Source organism: Miscanthus floridulus, chromosome 18, assembly GCF_019320115.1.
Source record: "Miscanthus floridulus cultivar M001 chromosome 18, ASM1932011v1, whole genome shotgun sequence".
Taxonomy (NCBI): Eukaryota; Viridiplantae; Streptophyta; class Magnoliopsida; order Poales; family Poaceae; genus Miscanthus; species Miscanthus floridulus.
In genome coordinates, this window is record NC_089597.1 from 25,977,770 (window position 1) to 25,997,524 (window position 19,755).

The 19,755-nt window shown below is 41.7% G+C and overlaps 1 protein-coding gene across 2 annotated transcripts; it reads right to left on the bottom strand.

The window, feature by feature from the left end:
- Positions 1-1,907: 1,907 nt before the first annotated feature.
- Positions 1,908-6,676, bottom strand: LOC136520415 (MADS-box transcription factor 5-like). 2 transcript variants are annotated; one of them, XM_066513917.1, is made up of 8 exons: positions 6,383-6,676; positions 4,435-4,510; positions 3,597-3,658; positions 3,395-3,494; positions 3,209-3,250; positions 3,080-3,121; positions 2,478-2,611; positions 1,908-2,128 (listed from the first exon to the last, which is right to left on the bottom strand). In XM_066513917.1, the coding sequence occupies exons 1-8, from the start codon at positions 6,565-6,567 to the stop codon at positions 2,092-2,094; spliced, it is 678 nt and encodes a 225-aa protein (XP_066370014.1). In that variant the 5' UTR covers positions 6,568-6,676; the 3' UTR covers positions 1,908-2,091. The 2 variants fall into 2 exon arrangements, with proteins under 2 accessions (XP_066370014.1, XP_066370015.1); XM_066513918.1 differs by having other exon boundaries at positions 2,454-2,611.
- Between the last annotated feature and the right edge of the window lie 13,079 nt (positions 6,677-19,755).

A 19,755-nucleotide genomic window follows, 5' to 3' on the forward strand; every position in this document is an offset into this window, starting at 1 on the left:
CTACAGAGAGACGGGGATATTGATGAAGATGTTAGCCATAGAATCAAAGCATGGTGGATGAAGTGGCGCCAAACATCTGGTGTTCTATGTGAAAAGGGTACCATAGAAGCTAAAAAGCAAGTTTTATAGGATGGCGATTAGACCTGCTATGTTGTATGGTGTAGAATTTTGGCCTATGAAAAGAGGACATGTTCAACAGATAAGTGTCGCGGAAATGCATATGTTGCGTTGGATTTGCGGTCATACAATAAGGGATTGAGTTCAGAACGATGATATACGTGATAGATTAGGGGTAGCACCAATTGAAGAAAAGCTTGTCCAACACCGGTTGAGATGGTTTGGACATGTCCAACGGAGACCTCTAGAGGCACCGGTGCGTAGTGGAATCCTAAGCCAGGATAGTAACATGAAGAGAGGCAGAAGAAGACCAAAGTTGACTTGGATAGAGGCACCGGTGCGTAGTGGAATCCTAAGCCAGGATAGTAACATGAAGAGAGACAGAAGAAGACCGAAGTTGACTTGGAATCCTAAGCCAGGATAAAAGGAAACTTAAAATGATGGAATATACCCAAAGACTTAGCCTTAGATATGAGTGCTTGGAAAACAGCTATTCACGTGCCTGAACCTTGATTGCTTCTACTGGGTTTCAACTCTAGCCTACCCCAACTTATTTGGGACTTAAAGGCTTTGTTGTTGTTGTTGTTGTTGTTGTTGTAAGGGCCCAGCTCAATGTCCCTTTCTTCATGGAGATAATTATCATTTTGTGCTGGAGTATTTGGACCTCAAGGAACAATTTCATTTTCAGAAATGAAGAAGCAACAACAGAAAGGAGCAAGTTTATCTTCAAAGAAGTCTTCAGCCTACTTATTCTTCGAGCGAAGAAAAAATACAGCCAAAAAATTAGTTCATGGCTAGAACAAAGGATGTAATTGATCTTATCTTTTTCATTTCCTTTTGGGTCTCTTGAACCCTTCCTGTACTTAACTTCCATATGTTTGTTTTAGTTTTCTTAATAAATTACCAGTAGGGGCGCAAGCTCCTCCTGTTCTCTCAAAAAAAAAAAAAAACGTCTGAATCCTGTGTAGTGTGTGATGACTTTTCCATCGACATACGTGTGGTGATTTATTTGACAACACAGGATGATGGACATTTCCACGCTTATTACAGAACAGATTCCCAGGTTATTACAAAATAGACAATGATGCTGATCCAGTCCACAAGAACAACACACATTCCACGATGTTGATTAGGCCCCAGAAGTGACATGGTATGCTCATGCCTGAGAGAGATATGGAAATGATATGGCGGTGTACTCTCATTGATGCCTATATATTTATATATATAGATTGATGCCAAGGAAAAAAAACTATTCATGCAAAAAGAGGAAATGGTTATACTAAGCTAGTTCATAAGCATGGTCGCACACAAAAACAAAATTGTGGTGGATGGGGGAATAAACTATTGTATTCCAGTAGTATGGTACCACATAAATAGCTGATTGGCCTTTTGGATATATCTTGGCCGGGAACATATTATTATGTCAATAAAGCTTCAAATTAAGCATTTATTTTTTTTAATATAAACTCTGAAATTTATATTATGTGTCGTAATAAGTGCTCTAAACATGTCACATACGTTCCATTGTTATTGTGTGCCTCTATTACTAGTTGACTATTTCTATTTTTTTATGTTACAAAAGCCTGAATCAGGTGGATTCATTTTTCCCTTTTTCTCTACAACGCAGATCAATTAAAATTATGACGAATCTCACACTAGTAAGATAAACACGTAACATGGCATTAATCACATGATCAGAGAGCCTTATCACATATTAGTTGCTAAGTACTCACAAAAGCACTGCTTTTTAGTAGACGATCAATTCAAAATGAGATATGGTGGTTATTTAACAAGAAAGTCATGATCAGATCATTCTTCTTGAACAAAAGAGTCATAGGACTTCTTAGTTTAGTACATACAGTACATAAAGCTAGGACCGATATGGTTAAATATAGAGGATTTGTCAAAAGCATTACGTCCAACATATATATAGAAGATCCATGGCCACTAGAGCACAGAGCACAAAGAAGCAACTTAATCATTTTTCAGGTGGTCCATGTAAGCTTGATACCTACATAGGAGGGTAAAAGGATCAGATAATATGGAAGAGCATTTTGCAGGGGATTTTTTTGCAGGTACTACAGCTTTTTAACACTCCACTGATAATATGCAAGAGCATTTTTTGCACGATGGCAACTTATTTTAATTATACTACCACCTATTAAGAAACTGTAAGGTTAGTTATTTCCATGTTTGCTTTACTATGAATTACCAATTCAGTAGTGATCTGTTGAATTATTCTGACAATACAGAAACAAAAAAAAACTATATAATTTATTCAAAATAAGAAATATATACTGAATTTTTAATCATTTGGTAGTGTATAAATTCTGTACTTGAAACAAGTGAAGAATGATCACCCTATATGCAGGGAAGGATCAAGAGCAAGGTGAAGGAGTTCTTGGTTGGCTTCATCACCATGCCCACTAGATCCACTACACCCAATGTCCTGGCAAGACAGTCGCAGCACATTTTCTTCACTAGTTTCTTGTATCTGGTACAATAATAGAAGACTTAAAATGAGAGCATACAAAACTTCTCTTGATGGACAGATGGAGTACAGAAGGTAACAACAATACTTGTCTAAATTCATAAATCTATAGCTATGAAATTTTAGCAACATATACCTTCCTTTGTTAGGAATTCATTTACAGGAGTTTTTTGGTTTTAGTGTCTTTGTATGCATCACTATTGCATCAGTATCACCAGGCAACACTACGTATTTAAACCGTGCCAATCTTAAGTGTATTGTAGTTTATACAATGGTGTAGATTTATTTCCCCTGAATAATTTTATTGTGTCAGATTTTGTATATGCAGAATGAAGCTCAGTTTCATGAATGAGGATTTAATTGCGAAAACAGTGATCATGTATATATAGATATATATAAAAAAATATGCAAACACATCACTAGGAATAAAATGTATTCACAGGCTGAGCCTTATCATTCACAATGCATTACCTTCCTTCTTAAGTCTTTGTTAGCATCTTGCAGTTGTTGTTCCTGCAAAACCTCACTGTTGGTTAGTATTTCCGGGAGTCTTTTAGGAAGAGACCGAAAAACAAAAAATATTGAAAATGATTTGATCACCTTGCGCTTGAGATCAAAGAGCTGGTCGAGCATCTGCTGGTTCTGTAAATGTTGTCGCTGGTTAGGAAATTGCTAAATTTGATCTTATGATGTCATTGTTTACTGCTGGCCGGTTAGAAATTTGGTAAATTTGACCTTGACTGAAGTACTGAGCATAAATGCATGTATGCAATTTTCATTGGCTACCTTTGATGATCGGATATGCTTGAGAGATATCTCAATCTGGTTCTCAAGTTGCTCTAGCTCCTTCACGTTAAGTGGACCCAAGTCCTCACCAAGTAGATTTCTGCAGATTAAGATAACCAAACCTAATTAGCCTGGCACTTGTGGTAGATATATATTCCAATTCCAACCAACATAGCTCACTGACTGTAAAGTAATGTCTTACCTCTGAGTTGTTTGTAAGAACTCAACTCTTGTCTTTAACTTCAAGTACTCCTGATAATTATTCTGTTGAACAAGAAAAGCAGGTCTAATAATTAGTTTGAGAAAAATGGTGACCATTAATTAAATACAGAAATGTGTCTCTAATTTTGGTGCACGCACATAGATAAAACCTAGCTTACTAGTCCAGCTTAACGTGGGGAGGCGGCGAGTTAGTAGCTGTAGGCGGCAGTAATTAAGATATATAACATTTGACTTTGAAAATGTTAATTATGTACATGACTTTGCACTGACCAAAAGTGGAGTCGGTATGCATGTCATGATTGGTTGCATCTAGCATAAGGTGCATGCTGATATATTACACAGGTAGCTAGCACATGAAACACAAGATCGAAGCGTAAAATATAAACATTAGAGATACTATACACACTCAATTATTAGAAAGTATTATATGTCCATCAGTACCTCTTGCCAGCATTTCATTATTTATTAGATAGAATATCCTAGATACAACATATACCACAGCAAAGTTGAATGTGTAATATCATCTTTTGTGTTTATTACTCAACCATAAAGCTTTCATAAGACTTTATTTAAAAACATAGTGTTTATTATTTTGTAATAGTGAAAACATTATCTACCCAGTCACACGTACATCTGCCTACATTATTTCATATTATTTATTGTCGGTATCATATCTCTTATATATTTCCAGAAATAATTATCCAGCCATGTGTTCTTAGAAGATGTGTTTATCCTATAAAAAAAACATGCTTCTGTTCATACATGAAATGCATACACATGCACTAAAAGTGGCGAAAATAAATCAGTAATAAGATTACTAATTCCGCCTCTAGTGGAGCTGATGCTTCGGATGCAAAATTGCAGGTGCGGTACCGCTCCAGCGTCTTGTACATGCTGTTGAGAAAGCAAGCATTGAGGATCAACAAGAGGACAAGACACCAACAAACTGATACAATTGATATGTGCTTATATAAATAAATTAAAAAGTTTGATGCAATACTTTGTGTTTATATTTAATAGAAAGGTAAAACCAAATTAATACCAGTAGCATATCATCTCTAATAATCATATATCTTCATCACATTATATATTTTTACCCCTCCTATTAACTAACGGCAAAATATTAATTATGCACAGAACCACATATAGAAATTAGCAAAGATATATTCATTAGTCATCATATTCAGAGTTATACTTAAATAGACAAATGAACAAGGTTGGACCAACACATGCATGCATACACCTCTCAATACAAAATTGGATTCTTGACTGAATACAGTTTCGACAACTGGAATCAGTAATTTTTTTTACAACTCCCTCCGACGCATTCATCATCAGTCCGAGTACAGCTTCTTTTTGGAACAAAACTGACACATGATGTGCATTGTCAGCCTGCATTGGATTTCTCTGCATCAGCTAACACACATAAAAGAATTGGTACTTTCTCTCTCCATCAGATTATACTATAGGAGTAGTATATATTGTTTTGCATACGATATGACACGATGTTCATATATGATCCGGATACATATGCACCTTGCATAGCCCCTCTTGCCTGCATGCCTAAAAGAGTGAAAGGCGTGCATGCAGTACGCCAGTATGGGGATAACTCCTGACGGGCCAATCGATACAGCACACCTAGTACGAGTACTACATGTGCCTCTCTCTCATCAGTAACTGCCTCCTGCTGCAGCCGCTTGCTTGCACGACGACAGAGGAGCCTAGACATTTGACAAGACGTAGAGAGAGAGAGAGAGAGGTCTCAACACTCCAATGGAACAGTAGAATCTAGAGCTAGCAGACGTGAGATGCCATGCCACTCAGAGAAAGGTTGGGTGTCAATGGAACAGTGAAATCCAAGCAAGCTAAGAGAAATAAACACAGGGAAGAATTATTAGGGAATAGGGACTCACCAGTAATAATAACGCACACAGCTAGAAAAATTGCATGATAAACACATGAGAAAAAAAAAGATGTGTTCATGTTCACAACAAGATCTGGATATGTAAAGAATGGTCCAGTCCAGCAGGTAGCTGTGCAAGCTCCTCTCCTTCGATGTACTACATCACTAGGAAGCAAGAAGGAAGAAGCTAATGACCCCCTGCTGACATGCGCTAAAAAGGAGACGAGGAGGGTTAGAGCTGCAGCCTACAGATAGATAGATCAAACGGATTGTGAAGAGATCGAGATCATCTGTGTTGTCCTCTTCTATTGACTGACCCTTTATAGCAAACGTTATTTAACTGAAGTTAGAAACAAAAGAGGAAAGGTGAGAGCGCGCGCTGAGATGATAACATGACCAAACCGGTATTTCCCCAAACAGCAAAAAGAAGCATACATACAGGAGCTATGTATGTATGAGGCTATGATCTACATGTGTGAGCCAGAGACAGATCTAAAGAAAACAGCTAGCCTTCACATGAAATCCCACAAAAAAAAAGCGTCAAACTCAAAACCAATTATATCATTTCTGCGAAATTTCAGGACATATCCCTATCCACAAAGGAAAAAAAAGAAATGTATACAACTTGAGGTTGGCACGGATGAACACCAAATTCCAAACAAGCATCATACTCCGTACATGCATGAAATTCTTGGCACAAAATGTCACGCATGCATGGATGGTCCTGTAGATTCAAGAAGAGCTAGTAGAGATTAGAGATGGAGATCCGATGATGGATGCTTGGAGCGGCGACCGTGTGCTTTTGAAGAAGGGAGCTAGGACGGAGGTAGGGTTAATAAGCAAGGCAGGTGACGCAGACGTACCATGAGGAGGTGGAGAACTCGAAGAGGCGGCCGCGGCTGGAGAAGATGATGAGGGCGACCTCGGCGTCGCAGAGCACCGACAGCTCGTACGCCTTCTTGAGCAACCCGTTCCGGCGCTTGGCGAACGTCACCTGCCGGCTGATCTTGTTCTCGATCCGCTTCAGCTCCACCTTACCGCGCCCCATCCTGCTTCGATTCTTGCTGCTGCTGCTTCTTCGATTCCCTTCCTTCCTTCTCCTCCCCTCTTCCTAGCAGCTAGCTCAGCTTGCTTCACTGCTGGAGTAGCACTCTACTAGAACTAGATCAAGATCCCCTCTCTCCTCCCCCCCCCCCCCCCCCCCCCCCTCTCTCTCTCTCTCTCTCGTCACCCTGTATCTAGCGGCTACGAGCACTAGTCGTAGCAGTAGCACTGCTTCCTCTATCGCTGGGGTCGCAACTACTACTATTTGCCTATATATGCCTTTAATTTGCTGCTCCTCTCCTAGTCCTACTAGTATATGCGCGTACGGCCATCGCTCCTAGCTGCTATGGGAGTGTTGGGCAGACCGGTACTGTTCATGCACGGTAGACGGAGCTCGAAACGGTGGGTTCGCCAGCTTCTCCTCTTTTCAGTTCATTTTGCGTCTCGATTTTCGAAAGGGCTCTTGCTACAGTATCGCTACAGTACCCGAGGTGAGGAGCCGGAGCCGCCGGGAGCAGCGCCAAACGCGTCCAATCAAAATACTGTTTCAGCTGATTGGTGTAAGAGAAAAGTATGGTTCTATCTGTGAACACTGTTTCATGTGAACAGTCCGTGTGAATGCGCGCCCTAGCCCTAGCCGAGCCGTCCAGCCAGCCGAACGCCTCCTATATCTGCCTATGCCTTTTACGGCGCTCTCTCGAGATCGGTCTCTGAGAGCCTGTTTGATGTAGGGCCAAGGGTGGCGTGCCAAGGGGGTGGCCTGCGCTTTCCAGCTGTAACCCGACCTGTTTAGAGTCACTAAAATTTAGAATGTATTTAGAGTGACTAAAATTTAGAAGGTGGTTAGAGTGACAAAAATTTAGAAGGTGTCACGTAAATATATCGTATAGAATGCTCGGATAATAATAAAAAAACAAATTATAGAATCCATTGGTACTCCACGGGACGAATTTATTAAGCCTAATTAATCCATCATTAGCAATGTTTACTGTAGCTCCACATTGTCAAATCATGGACTAATTAGGCTTAAAAGATTTGTCTCACAAATTAGTCGTAAACTGTGCAATTAATTTCATAATCGGTCTATATTTAATACTTCATGCATGTGTCCAAGCATCCGATGGGACAGCGACTAAAGTTTAGAAGGAGGAACCAAACACCCCTTACTTGGCCCAGCTCCCAGTATACATGTATATGCAGCCCGTAGCCCGATGGCTCGGCCCGAAGCCCACCTTTTTAGCCTGGGCCGAGCTTGGCCTGGCCCGGCCTTCTTCGTGCCCGTGTCGGCCCGACCCAGGGTAGCAGGCCGTGCTTGGGCTACTCCCCCAGCCCACTAGCTAGGGGAAGCACGACGCGGCTACTCTCACCGCTCCCCCTCAAACCCTAATCCCCATCCCAAGTGGAAATTTCCCACCCACCGGTCACCAGCCGCGGCGCCTCTCTCTCTCACTCTTGCAGTCACTGCACAGCCATATCCACTTGTACATGCAAAACAAACATATAGTCCCTGCACAGCCAGTCTCATTCGGTCCAGTAAATCAACAAGAACACTTGTACTCTCTCGACCAGGCTGTGGCTGGCCTCGGCTTGGCTGACCGGCCGAGCCACCCCTTGGCTCCACATCAAACAGGCCCTGACTCTCTGTCTCTCCCTCTCCTCTCTCTCGCAAGCGCAAGTCTGGTGAAATTCTCTCTCTCTCTCCTCTCCCCCTCGGCCGGTCTCTGTCTACCTGTCCATCGATCGGCCTGTGTAGAGAGAGAGAGCGACGATAGAGATCTCCTGTGCTTTTCTCTCTCCCTATCACTGTTGCTTTCTCACACAGCCAGCGGCGACGTGATTGGTCCCTGGCCTACCTGTGTGCTCTTGGATGGCCCACATGGCAGCAGCTGTACCCTGGCCGTCGTCCTCTCGCACGCGTCACGCGTGCCGCTGCTGCGAGTCAAGCGTAGGGCAAAGGGGAGAGAGCACACGCCGTGCAGCGCAGCATATATAGGGCCGGGACGACGTAGGGGTGTAGGGTTACGTGTCGATGGCTTATAGGGACTAGGTAAGCTAACGGGTAACCTCAAGAGAAACCTCTTGTGATGAATGGCTCAACTTTAATTTGGTTTAATTTGGCTAGGGAGCAGGCCAAGTACGTACATAGCTTGATGAAGAACACCGAGATTTTTCACATGAAATAATTTCATCCGGTCTGCTTATCATGTAATATAAACGCGGTATGTGTTAACACACCTCCTAAAATTTATCACCCACAAACACACGTCCATGCCTTCGCGCAGCGTGCCAAGTCGTTACACCGTACTCACCGCCCCCCCTATAAAAAGAGCGTGTTTGATTTTGAGCTTCATTGCTAAGTCAAGATTTCTTGATAAACTTATTAGTCAAAATCCTCTGACCTAATAAGTCATATAAACTTAGTTAAACTTAGAAAGATTGACTTAATTCAATATCAGAGTTGCCTTCATTTTGGGACAAGGTAGTACTTTTTTCTATAAATCTAGTCAAATATTTTTTTTTTCAATCACTATATCTAAATGTACACCCTCTTTGGATGAAGTAGTGATCAATGCAAGAATCACTGTACTTCTAATGTGCCAAAACATAGACTAGCAAGGGTCACTTGTACGTACTTCATCTGTCCTGAATAAATATATTCTTAAAATTGTCTTAAGTTAAACTTTTTAAACTTTGACCGAATCTCTAGAAAAAACCATCAAGATTTATGACATTAAATTAGTATCATTAGATATATACCATATAGGTCATGTTCGCTTCTCTTATAATCCATCTTTTTCAGCCAGAACAATTTTTTCTCTCACAACAAATCAGCTAGAACAGTGTTTCGGCTTATTTTTTCAGCGAAGCGAATGGAGCCATAATATATTTTCATAATATGCTCATTTTATGTCATAGATATTGTTTCTCTTTTCTATAAAGCTAGTCAAACTTAAGATAGTTTAACTTGCACAGATTCAAGGAATTGATTTATTTGGGGAATAGACGGAGTACGCTTAATTGGTTTAGGAGAAAGGTGTGCACAAGGAATTAATAAAGAAACGTCCGAATCTTAAAAAAAAGCAACCCTCAGGTGCTCATAGCAGAGTCATAGGCAAGATTAAGAAGGACGCCTGAGCTTAGATCCAAGATGAAGTGAGACACCTAACGTGCTTTATTCAGGACACGTGCTTTATTCAGGGCGAGGCTGAGCAGGCTTTTGTGGTATCATTTTTATTTGTGACTAGCTGTTTCCTTTAGCTTTATTCCCTACCTGGTTACGATCGACTTTACACTCTGATCTGTACTTTGGTTTGTTGCATTGTCCTCTTTTCAATATATATATATATATATATATATATATATATATATATATATATATATATATAATATTTTCTGCTTTGCCTTCTATTACAGGCATGCCTACAACTAAATATTACCACCAGGAAGCATGTGCAATGTGTACATACATGCACATATATGTGTCCCTGCTATATTTCGATCGACTCGATCCACCACCCTACTAAAGATGGTTTTGATAGTCGACATCACGTCTTTAATTTAATAGGCTTTACTATAGGAGAGAACATGATTATATAACATAAAATATACTCATAATCTTAGTGCTAGTGTGACGTACGTGGAACTTATCCAATTTCCCATCTTTGAATAGCGATGGCAAGGACAAGCAGGATCATATATCTATATTCTAGTATCGCTAGTAGGCACATGACTTGGGAATTCAGCTACGTGTGGATGTTGTCGTGCAATGCGTGTCAAGGTGGATCTGTGCTGGTACGTGTTATATGCGCTACAAAAGTGGCATCACATACACGTACGGTAATTAATATGTTTATGGAGATCTTATTAGACATGGCCACACTATTCTTCATCATGCATGGCAAATTCGACGACTGATTAGTGAAGATGTTCGGCAAACCTCTAGCTAGCTAGGTGTATGCAATGCGTGTAAAACAAATGCTCGCATGTTTTACTACTCCCGTCCTCCCGGCCTATGCTTCAAATGTAAGGTGTGTTTTAGTTGGTGAGAAACTACTTATTTAAATTTGTCTAAATTTAGAGAAAAAGACTATATCACTTTTTCTAAAAAATAGATAAAATTATATATAGCAAGGTTTCTCACATAAGACAAATATATTATCAAAATATACTCAAGGTGGATTTAATAAAGCTAATTAGTCTGGGTGTTTGGATACAGGTGACTAAACTTTTTAGTCCATGTCACATCAAATGTTTGGATGCTAATTAAGAGTATTAAACATAGACTAATTACAAAACTAATTGTATAAGTTGTGACTAATTCGTGAGACGAATCTATTAAGCCTAGTTAGTCCATGGTTAGTGAATGTAATGCTACAGTACACATGTTAATCATTAATTAATTTGGCTTAATAAATTCGTCTCGTGAATTAGTCACAGCTTATGCAATTAGTTTTATAATTACCTCATGTTCAGTCCTCCTAATTGATATCAAACATTTGATGTGACTGGGCGACTAAACTTTAGTCTCTCAATATATGATCTATATTTTTTTTAGATAATGGCAATATCTCTACCTAGCTTATTAAATCGTACAGCGCGAACACAAATTTCTTCCTCCACCTAACAAACACACACACTTATTCAACTTTTTCCTCCGATCTATCGACACTACCCTGGCTCCATTTTCGACCTTCGTTTGATTAGTGCCATTTCGTCAACTACTCGTGAGTAGCCCACGACGCAAGTGCCTCGCCGCACCATTAGCTAGCCACTAACAGAGAACAGACCTTTGGTTAAACACATTAGTTCCAGCTAGAGTTTGGTCTAGGACTAACGTGAGCATTAGTCTCGGATCCATGTTTTATGGGCGTCAGAGGACTTTTAGTCCCGATTGTAATACCAACCCGAAGCAAATGATCTACATTAGTCCCGGTTGCCTTGACCTTGAGCCTCTTTAATGTAGATCTTTTAGTTCTGGTTGGTAACACCAACCTAGATTAAAACGGTCATCCCCGAATGAGTTCAAAAAAGAAAACATCTTATCCAAGATCATATATGTGTAGGTGCGGTGGAAAGCTAGGTGTGTGAAACGATGCGTAAGGTCTTCGGTTTGAGTTCCATGAATCACAGGGGTGGGCCAAGCTAGGTTGTCGTCATCATCCCGTCGGCACTGGCAGCAAGCGAAGCACGGACGACCAGCTGAGCCTGGTGGTGGTACGTGGGCGTGCCTGCCTGATCGTCTCCTGCCGTGCGCCCGGCCTGCTGCAGCGTGGACCGTCCCCGGCGCGTGGCGCGGCCCTGTAGGCTGGGGCCCGGGTGCTGGTGGGTGCCCTGGCTGCTTGGACGGGGCGGGGCGCGAGGCGACGGCGACGGAGACAGACGGATGGATGGGATCATGGAGATAGACAGTATCTATCTGCTGCCCACGCCGTGGCCGCGCGTACGCATGCCTGCCTGTGCGTGGCAGTTGTGGGTGTGGTGGACTCACCCAGGCAGAGGCAGTCAGGCTCACTCGCCTCGCTCGCCGGTGGCCGGGCGGACCCCGCCTTGGGGCACGTGTCGACCGTTGCCTGGTGTCCAGTGCAGGGGCACAAGCACAAAACCTGACGCGCGCACTTCACGTACCTTGCCTCCTGGCTGCTGCTGGCTCCGCCGCTCCGGCCGGGCTATTGAGCCTTGACGGCCAGGGTAGCTTCCGAAGAAATGGGACCGAGCAACGGGGTGGAACGCGCGCGCGCGCGAGATGTCGTTTCTACGAACCAGGATACGATCGTACGAGATCTATCTGCTACTACCTCCATATATATTAAGACCTGCGAGTGTACGATCATCCCGTGCATTTAAAAAAAAAATTCCCACACAGGTCCAAAAAACCTCTGAACCCCTGCCTGAAATTCGTTCCAACGGGGAGTCGAACCCAGAACCTGAGGAGTGTCGCCGGGACGCTCTAACCAGTTGAACTAGATGTCCTTTGGCACCTCCATCTTAAGAATGCACTTAAAAAAAGCAATTCTAAGTGCATTCTTCTTTGTTAAAAAATATCTAAAATTTGACTATATATAGGTAAAATATTACTCAATCTATTCCAAATTATAAGTTGCTTTACTTTTTTTTTTTATCATAAAACTTGCTATGTATTTAGACATATGTTGTATCTAGATGCATAACAAAATGGATGTACCTAAAAAGTCAAAGCGACTTATAATTTAAGATTGAGGGAGTAACGTTTATGACACAAATTAGATATACTATATAAACATATATTTCATAACAAATATGATACATGAATGTTTCTGCTTTTGTGAACATCTCTCAAATTGTTGTATTTCTGCTATCTGATTAATGAAAATGGTGAATGCCTCGTTTTAAAATAATAATAAATCTAATGATATTTATTTGATATTCATAAATATTGATACTATTTATATATAGTTAGTCAAGCAAGACAATTTAATTTAGTATTCTGGTTATATATGTTTCTCATGGGTATGTGCCAACCAATTGTACATGGCATAGAATCTAATGTGTACAGTGAGGATGAGGAACTGCACTGATGCTAGCATCCTGGACTCCTGGTTGAGTTTTCTCTCCTTCGTGCATTTGATCTAGGTTGAGTTTCAGCCTGCCAGCGTCATGGAATGATACCATGTTTCACAATGTTCCAAGGTGTTCAGTTCCGACTTCTTCGCCCGTCGCGCAGGGCAGGGCTCGACGAGGACTCACTCGATCTACCCATTCCCTGCGTGACCCAATGTCTATTCACTCAGCATTCAGCTTCTTTGTTTCCCCACTCCGCCAATCAGGGACAGATCTAGCGGTGGGGCAAGGGGGCTTAAGCCCCCCTATCACCGTTGATCCCCTAGAGCCCCAGAGCCCCTTCAAAAAAATTGCCACAGCTACTTTGAGGAGGAGAGGCTAGAGTTTGAGGATAACAACTTCAGCCCCCCTCATCCTGGATCCGTCACTGCTGCTGAACAAAGGGCAAGCGGTGTGCCGTAGAAGCAAGCGCAAGCCCCGGGCAAAGCGTTGCCTGCCTCGCCATTCGGCTACAAAAACCGTGTGCCCAACGCCGCGACCGCCTGCCATGCTTTTAAAAAATTCAACCTCCACCATCGACCTCTGTCGAATTCCTTGCACATATGCCTTCTCTAAGCTCCTAGGTAACCAACCAACGTGGCCTCACCCAGGAAACGTTAACGGTGAGCCGTGAATTTTAAAATCTCATCACCGCAACCCGCCATGGCCGTCGGAGCTCAAACCCCGAAATGGACGTGTTGTTCTCTTTTCTCTTGCTGCTTTCACCCACGTCCTAGCATCGCCTTGACCTAGTCGCCCTCAGTGGCTGAACCAGGGAGCCAGCAGGGTCCGTGCCCCCCCCCCCCCACCCACCCACACACACACACACAAAATAGTGAATTTTTTGATATGATGTAAAAAAAATTCAATTATACAGCATAAAAAATTATCTTTTAACCTATTTTTATGATAATATTGTGATTTTTGTTATGAATACTAAATATATATGTAAAAGCATTGAAAAACTCATTAAGACATGCACAGGCGTTGCATCTCTGCCAGTATAATTTGCAAACATGTTTTTTATTTGACATCTCGCCACAAATACACGAGTATGGTGTTAATCGACCCGACGATTAAGTAGTGTCGATCATGATCATGCGGAAAATATAAACACACATTGAGACATAAAATTTGTCACTTACGTAGTTCGATTCGATTGGAGTTTTTGGACCAAGACTGTGTCGTGTTGGTAAATGAAATTATTTGTTAATAGTGGCACAGGTGGTGTAGTTTTACAAAACTATGGAATTACGATCACATAGTTTTATTTACAAACCAAATATGCATAACCACGTTTTTTTTATTAAAAATAGATCTCATGTGGAGTTTTTAAAACTCCTAAAATATTATTCGTTTCATCATTCCATGGTTTTTATAAAAAAATGTTCGTTCCATTAAAATATACGTAATTTTCTAAACAAAAAATAATTTATAAAACGATATCCTTACATAAAGCCTTCTTTTTTCAATGTAAAAAAATAATATAAAGCCTTTTTTTAGCTGGACTTTGGAACTTATGGTTGTGGGTGGGATGGGGCCGGTGGGTTGGGCCGAGGGTGTTTTGGAGATTAGAAAAATATCGTTTGAAGTACATTTTTTCCTCGTCTTTTATTGGTTTCCCACTTCATTAACAGTGTTAGAGCACCAAGAGACTCTTTATATCTTTCCTAATTGATAGGAATAGAGTGACTTTAGTGAAAAATACCCTCCAACAACTTATTTAATTGGTTATCTAAATATAACCATCTATTTTATTCCGGATTTCTTGGTAGCAAAAGATAGAAAACAAGAATGGCTCTTTAGAGTGCAAACGAGATATTGAAAAATTATTGAAGAATAAAAAGATATATAAAACGATTTTTATACAAATGGCTCTTTAAATGATGATTTAGATACCGAGCTTTAGAAAAACTCTTGGAGATACTCTTATAGTCATTTGAAAATGGAGAATGCCTCATTTCAAAAAAAATAATAAATCTAATGATATTTATTTGATATCATAATTATAATATTATTTGTATATAGTTAGTCACGCAAGATACTTTAATTTAGTACTTCTAGTTGTGTGGGTGTGGGCCCACCAATTGTACATGGCATAGAATCCAATGTGTACAGTGAGGATGAGTAATTGCACTAATGCGAGCGTCCTGGACTCCTAGTGCGGTTTTCTCTCCTTCATGCATTTGATCTAGGGGCCTGTTTAGTTACCTCCTAAAATGTCAAATTTTTTAAGATTTTTCGTCACATCGAATTTTTGGACGCATGCATGAAGTATTAAATATAAATAAAAAATAAAACTAATTACACAGTTTAGACGACCACGAGACGAATCTTTTAAGCCTAATTAGACTATGATTGGACACTAATTGTCAAATAACAACGAAAACGCTACAGTACTCATTTTGCCAAATTTTTCGGATCTAAACTGGGCCTAGGTCGACTACTCGACTTCCAGCCTGCATTTAGAACGATATACCACATTGTTCCATTTCACGTTTGAGAATGAAGTTTCAAACATGGAATGATACCATGTTTCAATGTTCCAAGGTGTCTAGCTCCGACTTCTGTGCCCCGTCGCGTAGGGCAGGACTCGGTGAGAACTCACTCGATCTCCTGACACTATTCACTCTGCATGCCTCTTTGGAAGGCAAGATATCCAAAACATAGGTATAAGAAAATATAGGATTGAAATTGCATGTCACTATCTACGGTTGCTAGACCAGTTGGTAAGCCTCTAGGTGGTGTTCTCCTTGGCTAGAGTTCAAATCTTTGGTCTGGCGAATTTCTGGTCGGCAATGTGGAAAAAAAAAAACTCGTCTGTCCCGCTTCCCAAAGTACAGGTAAAATGAACTAGCCCTCTCACATGGAGTTTTGAAATTGCATGTCACTTGCAATTATAGAATAGGAACCCTAGGAAATATTCTAATGGAGCATTTTAATACATCCCAGGAGAAAACACAAATTAAAAGAGAAATAAACACAAAGCAAAAAGAGCTTGTACCTCATATTAGACTTCCTCCAAAACTCCTATGAATCAAGCCATTCCATACCAAAAAAAAAAGAATTTTAGGGCCTGTTTAGTTCCTAAAAAGTTTCACAAAAAGTGCTACAGTAGCTATCACATCGAATCTTACGATACATGTATAGAGCATTAAATATAGACGAAAAAAAACTAATTACATAGTTTGGTTGGAAATCGTGAGACGAACGTTTTAAGCCTAATTAGTCCATAATTAAACACTAATTATAAAAAAAACAAAAATAGTACAGTAACCAAATTCCTAAATTTCACGAACTAAACACAGCGTTAGAATCGTCCTCCACCCTATTTGTTCCAAAGGCAGCAAGACAAGTGCAAGTGCATTTAGTGCGGTGCATCACCGTTGCCACGCGAGCTTATGTAGTAAATGGACTGGTGGCTGGTGCATGTGGCTTGCGCATTCGGCATCCGCTTTGCCTCGACCTCGAGCCTGTCTGCTGCCAAACCAAATGACACCTACTCTCTCTCCATCATATCAATTTTTAGCCGTTTGCATGGAGTATTAAATGTAGGTAAAAAAAATAACTAATTGCACAGTTTAGTTCGAAATCACGAGATGAATCTTTTGAGCCTAGTTGGTCCACGATTGAACAATATTTGTCAAATAAGACGAAAGTGCTACTATTTATCAGTTTGAAATTTTTTCGCAAACTAAACGAGGCCCTATTCTACCTATGGCTACTGACCTACTAATACGAATACTACTACTACAGTGCGAGTGTGTCGGCGACTGACAGCCATTATTTCTGATTGAGGACCGGCAACCATGGCGCTGTCAGGCTGTCACGGCATCAATGCCAAACACGAGTTGGCCCAGAGTGCTGGCCGCGTCCTCACTCAGCATTTGTACACCGGAGTTCTAGTTCCTCACTCCATCAAAAAGTTGATAACACTAGTTGTGGCTCCTCAGTGGTACTGTACACTTATACAGGTCTAGATTTCAAAGCTAACTAGTACCACTATGCATAAAGAGCAGAAAGCTCGGCCTCATTGACAACAAAAATCTGTCAAAATACAGCATATTTTTTTCGAAAACCCCAAAATACAGCATATGGAACAGGAGTACCACCTAGCTAAACACTGGGCCTAAACCCTAAACTCCTACTCTCCTAGCTACATGGCATGGGACACTGTTACACGTTGAATGTTAGTACAGCTGTACTGGCGATAACATTTTTTTTTCTTTGAGATGTACTTACTGGTGATAGCTGTTGATGTCTTGATGAGCAACGAAATTAGTAGACGTTACGCGGGCAATTCAATTTGTCACGAGTGAGGACCACAATCCACAAGACTTCGGTAGTAGAGGCACCGTACTGGTACTTGGGGAGGCCAGAGAAGCACGCAGCAGCAAGCCAGCAACCAAAGTATCAGATTCAGAACAGACTGACTACAACAAGGCCATTCTCTGCTGCTGCTGGAGCCACTCCTGGTCTGGGATGGTTGGATGGCAGAACGAAGCGCCTTGTTGGATCGTTCATGAGCTCCTGAAAACATGCACACGAGCAGTGGCTATTCGTCAGACCAAGCTATATGATCACGTGTTACTCGAGTTTCACAGAGTAACAAAGCAAATGGCACATTCTGCTCAGGTTTCAGTTTCTTCAGTGCTAAAATTCACTGCTCACGAACAGAAAAGAAAATAAAAGAACGTGTCTGACAATAGTGAAAAAATATCGGTTTTTATATCCACCTGAAATACTTGGCAAATGAAGCATGACGGTTTTTTTGCAGATTCCAACCAACGCCGATCGAGGAGAGGGCGGTGAAGATGATAATGTTGCTGTTGCGCCCTGAAATAAGAAAGATGAGGACGGCGCCTCCGGCTCAGCTCCGTGCAAGTGCAGCTGAGACCAAGGCGTGCTAACTCGCGGCTGGACGTGCATCAGGCCACTCTCCTGATGTCCTGATGAGATACTCCAGCAACTATCTGAGTTCAGGTCGCCTTTCCCTTTCTCCATCGCATCGCATCGCATCCTCCCCCACAATCTTCTTTCTTTATACCATCAGGTGGCTTTCCTGTCAAAAGAGACCAACATCGGAGCTCTCCAGTGGCAAGGAAGAATTCCGGGTCCATGCATGCATGCACAAGGGGATTCCCGCTGTATCATTGGTGCTGGACTGGACCAGGAGGGCAGGAGGGGAGAGATACCCAAGTCACTATAAGCTTACTGATTAAGTTTGCATCCAGAAGGATGTTGACTGGCTTGAGATTTCCATGAACAGCTGGGTGATTCAATCTTGTTCTTGTGCAGAAAGATCTGCAATAATTCCATCGCGAATTTTCCAGGGAAGAATCCGCCTCGCCTCTTTTCTGCACACACAAGAAATTCTTCGAGGCTTCCTCCGTTTGGTACGAACTCAGACACAAGCAAAGACGACTCTGAGCATGCTCAAACAGAGTCATAGGGTGAGGGTACCTCACTCTTCTCAGAATAGCAGCCTGAAACATGAATACAAAACAACCATTTCATCATTCATATGGTGAAAAGACGACTTATTCGAACAGCTATGTGCGGTAGAAGTATGCAAGTCCCATTGCAAATGCATGATACGCAGGGGTAGCACAAATGGAAGAACTGATTGTCCAACGCTAGTTGGGATGGTTTGGAGGCACCGGTGCACAGCAAAAGGCGACAGTAAAGAGAGGCAGTGGTCGGTTGAACTTGACATGGAAGACAGTCAAAAGGTTTTGTCCTTGGATTTGGATATCAGCACGTGGAATGGAAATCTGCAGTCCATGTGCCAAAACTATGAACTGGGATTTTTTTTTTATATTATTACGACTCTTCTAATTTACATAACTTCTTCATTTTTGTTGATGGCTCATGTTCCTTTCCATATCTAGCCTGCCCAAACTTGCTAGCGATCAACTATGTAACACCCCAGCCCAGAAAAACGGCTAAGATATACTCTACACATTGAATGAACCACGCCTACTAATTAACTCTCTTGCGTTTTCGTCCTCGCTTCGCGCAAAAAGTTCGAACCGAAGTTCTTTAGCTTCCCAGGCTCAGGCTTTTTAAGTTGGTTTGGCTCAGCTTCAGTTTCCGAGGTGGTACTACTTCTATGCTACAGTGTTTCTACGACGCTACAGTACCCCCACATCACTCTGTTGCTGCAGTATTCGGTCATTCGGCCCAGCCCGCTGGCTCATTAGTGGGGTCTCACATACACCCACCCTTAAAGACTCGAAGTCCTCGCCGAGGACAGGACTGAACCAGTCTACCCAAACGTGTCTAGGATTTGACCCACGTCCATATTCCCAGCTCCCCGACTCAAGCATGACCTGTTCGGACTCCCGAGCCATATATCCGTAAAACCGCTCGACTCTCTCTCTTGCTCACGTCTATATTTCCAGCTCCTCGACCCAAGTGTCATGCTCTCACCATATATTCATGAAACCGCGAGAGTTGGCTCTGAATACCATTTGTAACACCCAGCCCGAAAAAACGGCTAAGATCCACTCTACACATTGAATGAACCACGCCTGTTAATTAACTCTCTTACATTTTCGTCCTCGCTTCGCGCAAAAAATTCAAACCAAAATTCTTAAGCTTTCCAGGCTCAAGC

What these genes read in the sequence shown, in the direction of transcription:
- LOC136520415 (XM_066513917.1), bottom strand. Translation starts at nt 6,567, where the DNA reads ATGGGGCGCGGTAAGGTGGAGCTGAAGCGGATCGAGAACAAGATCAGC. An exon ending in CTCCACTAGAGGCGGAATTA is followed by an intron (nt 3,659 to 4,434) that starts GTAATCTTATTA and finishes CTTGTTCAACAG; the next exon opens with AATAATTATCAGGAGTACTT. An exon ending in TTCTTACAAACAACTCAGAG is followed by an intron (nt 3,495 to 3,596) that starts GTAAGACATTAC and finishes CTTAATCTGCAG; the next exon opens with AAATCTACTTGGTGAGGACT.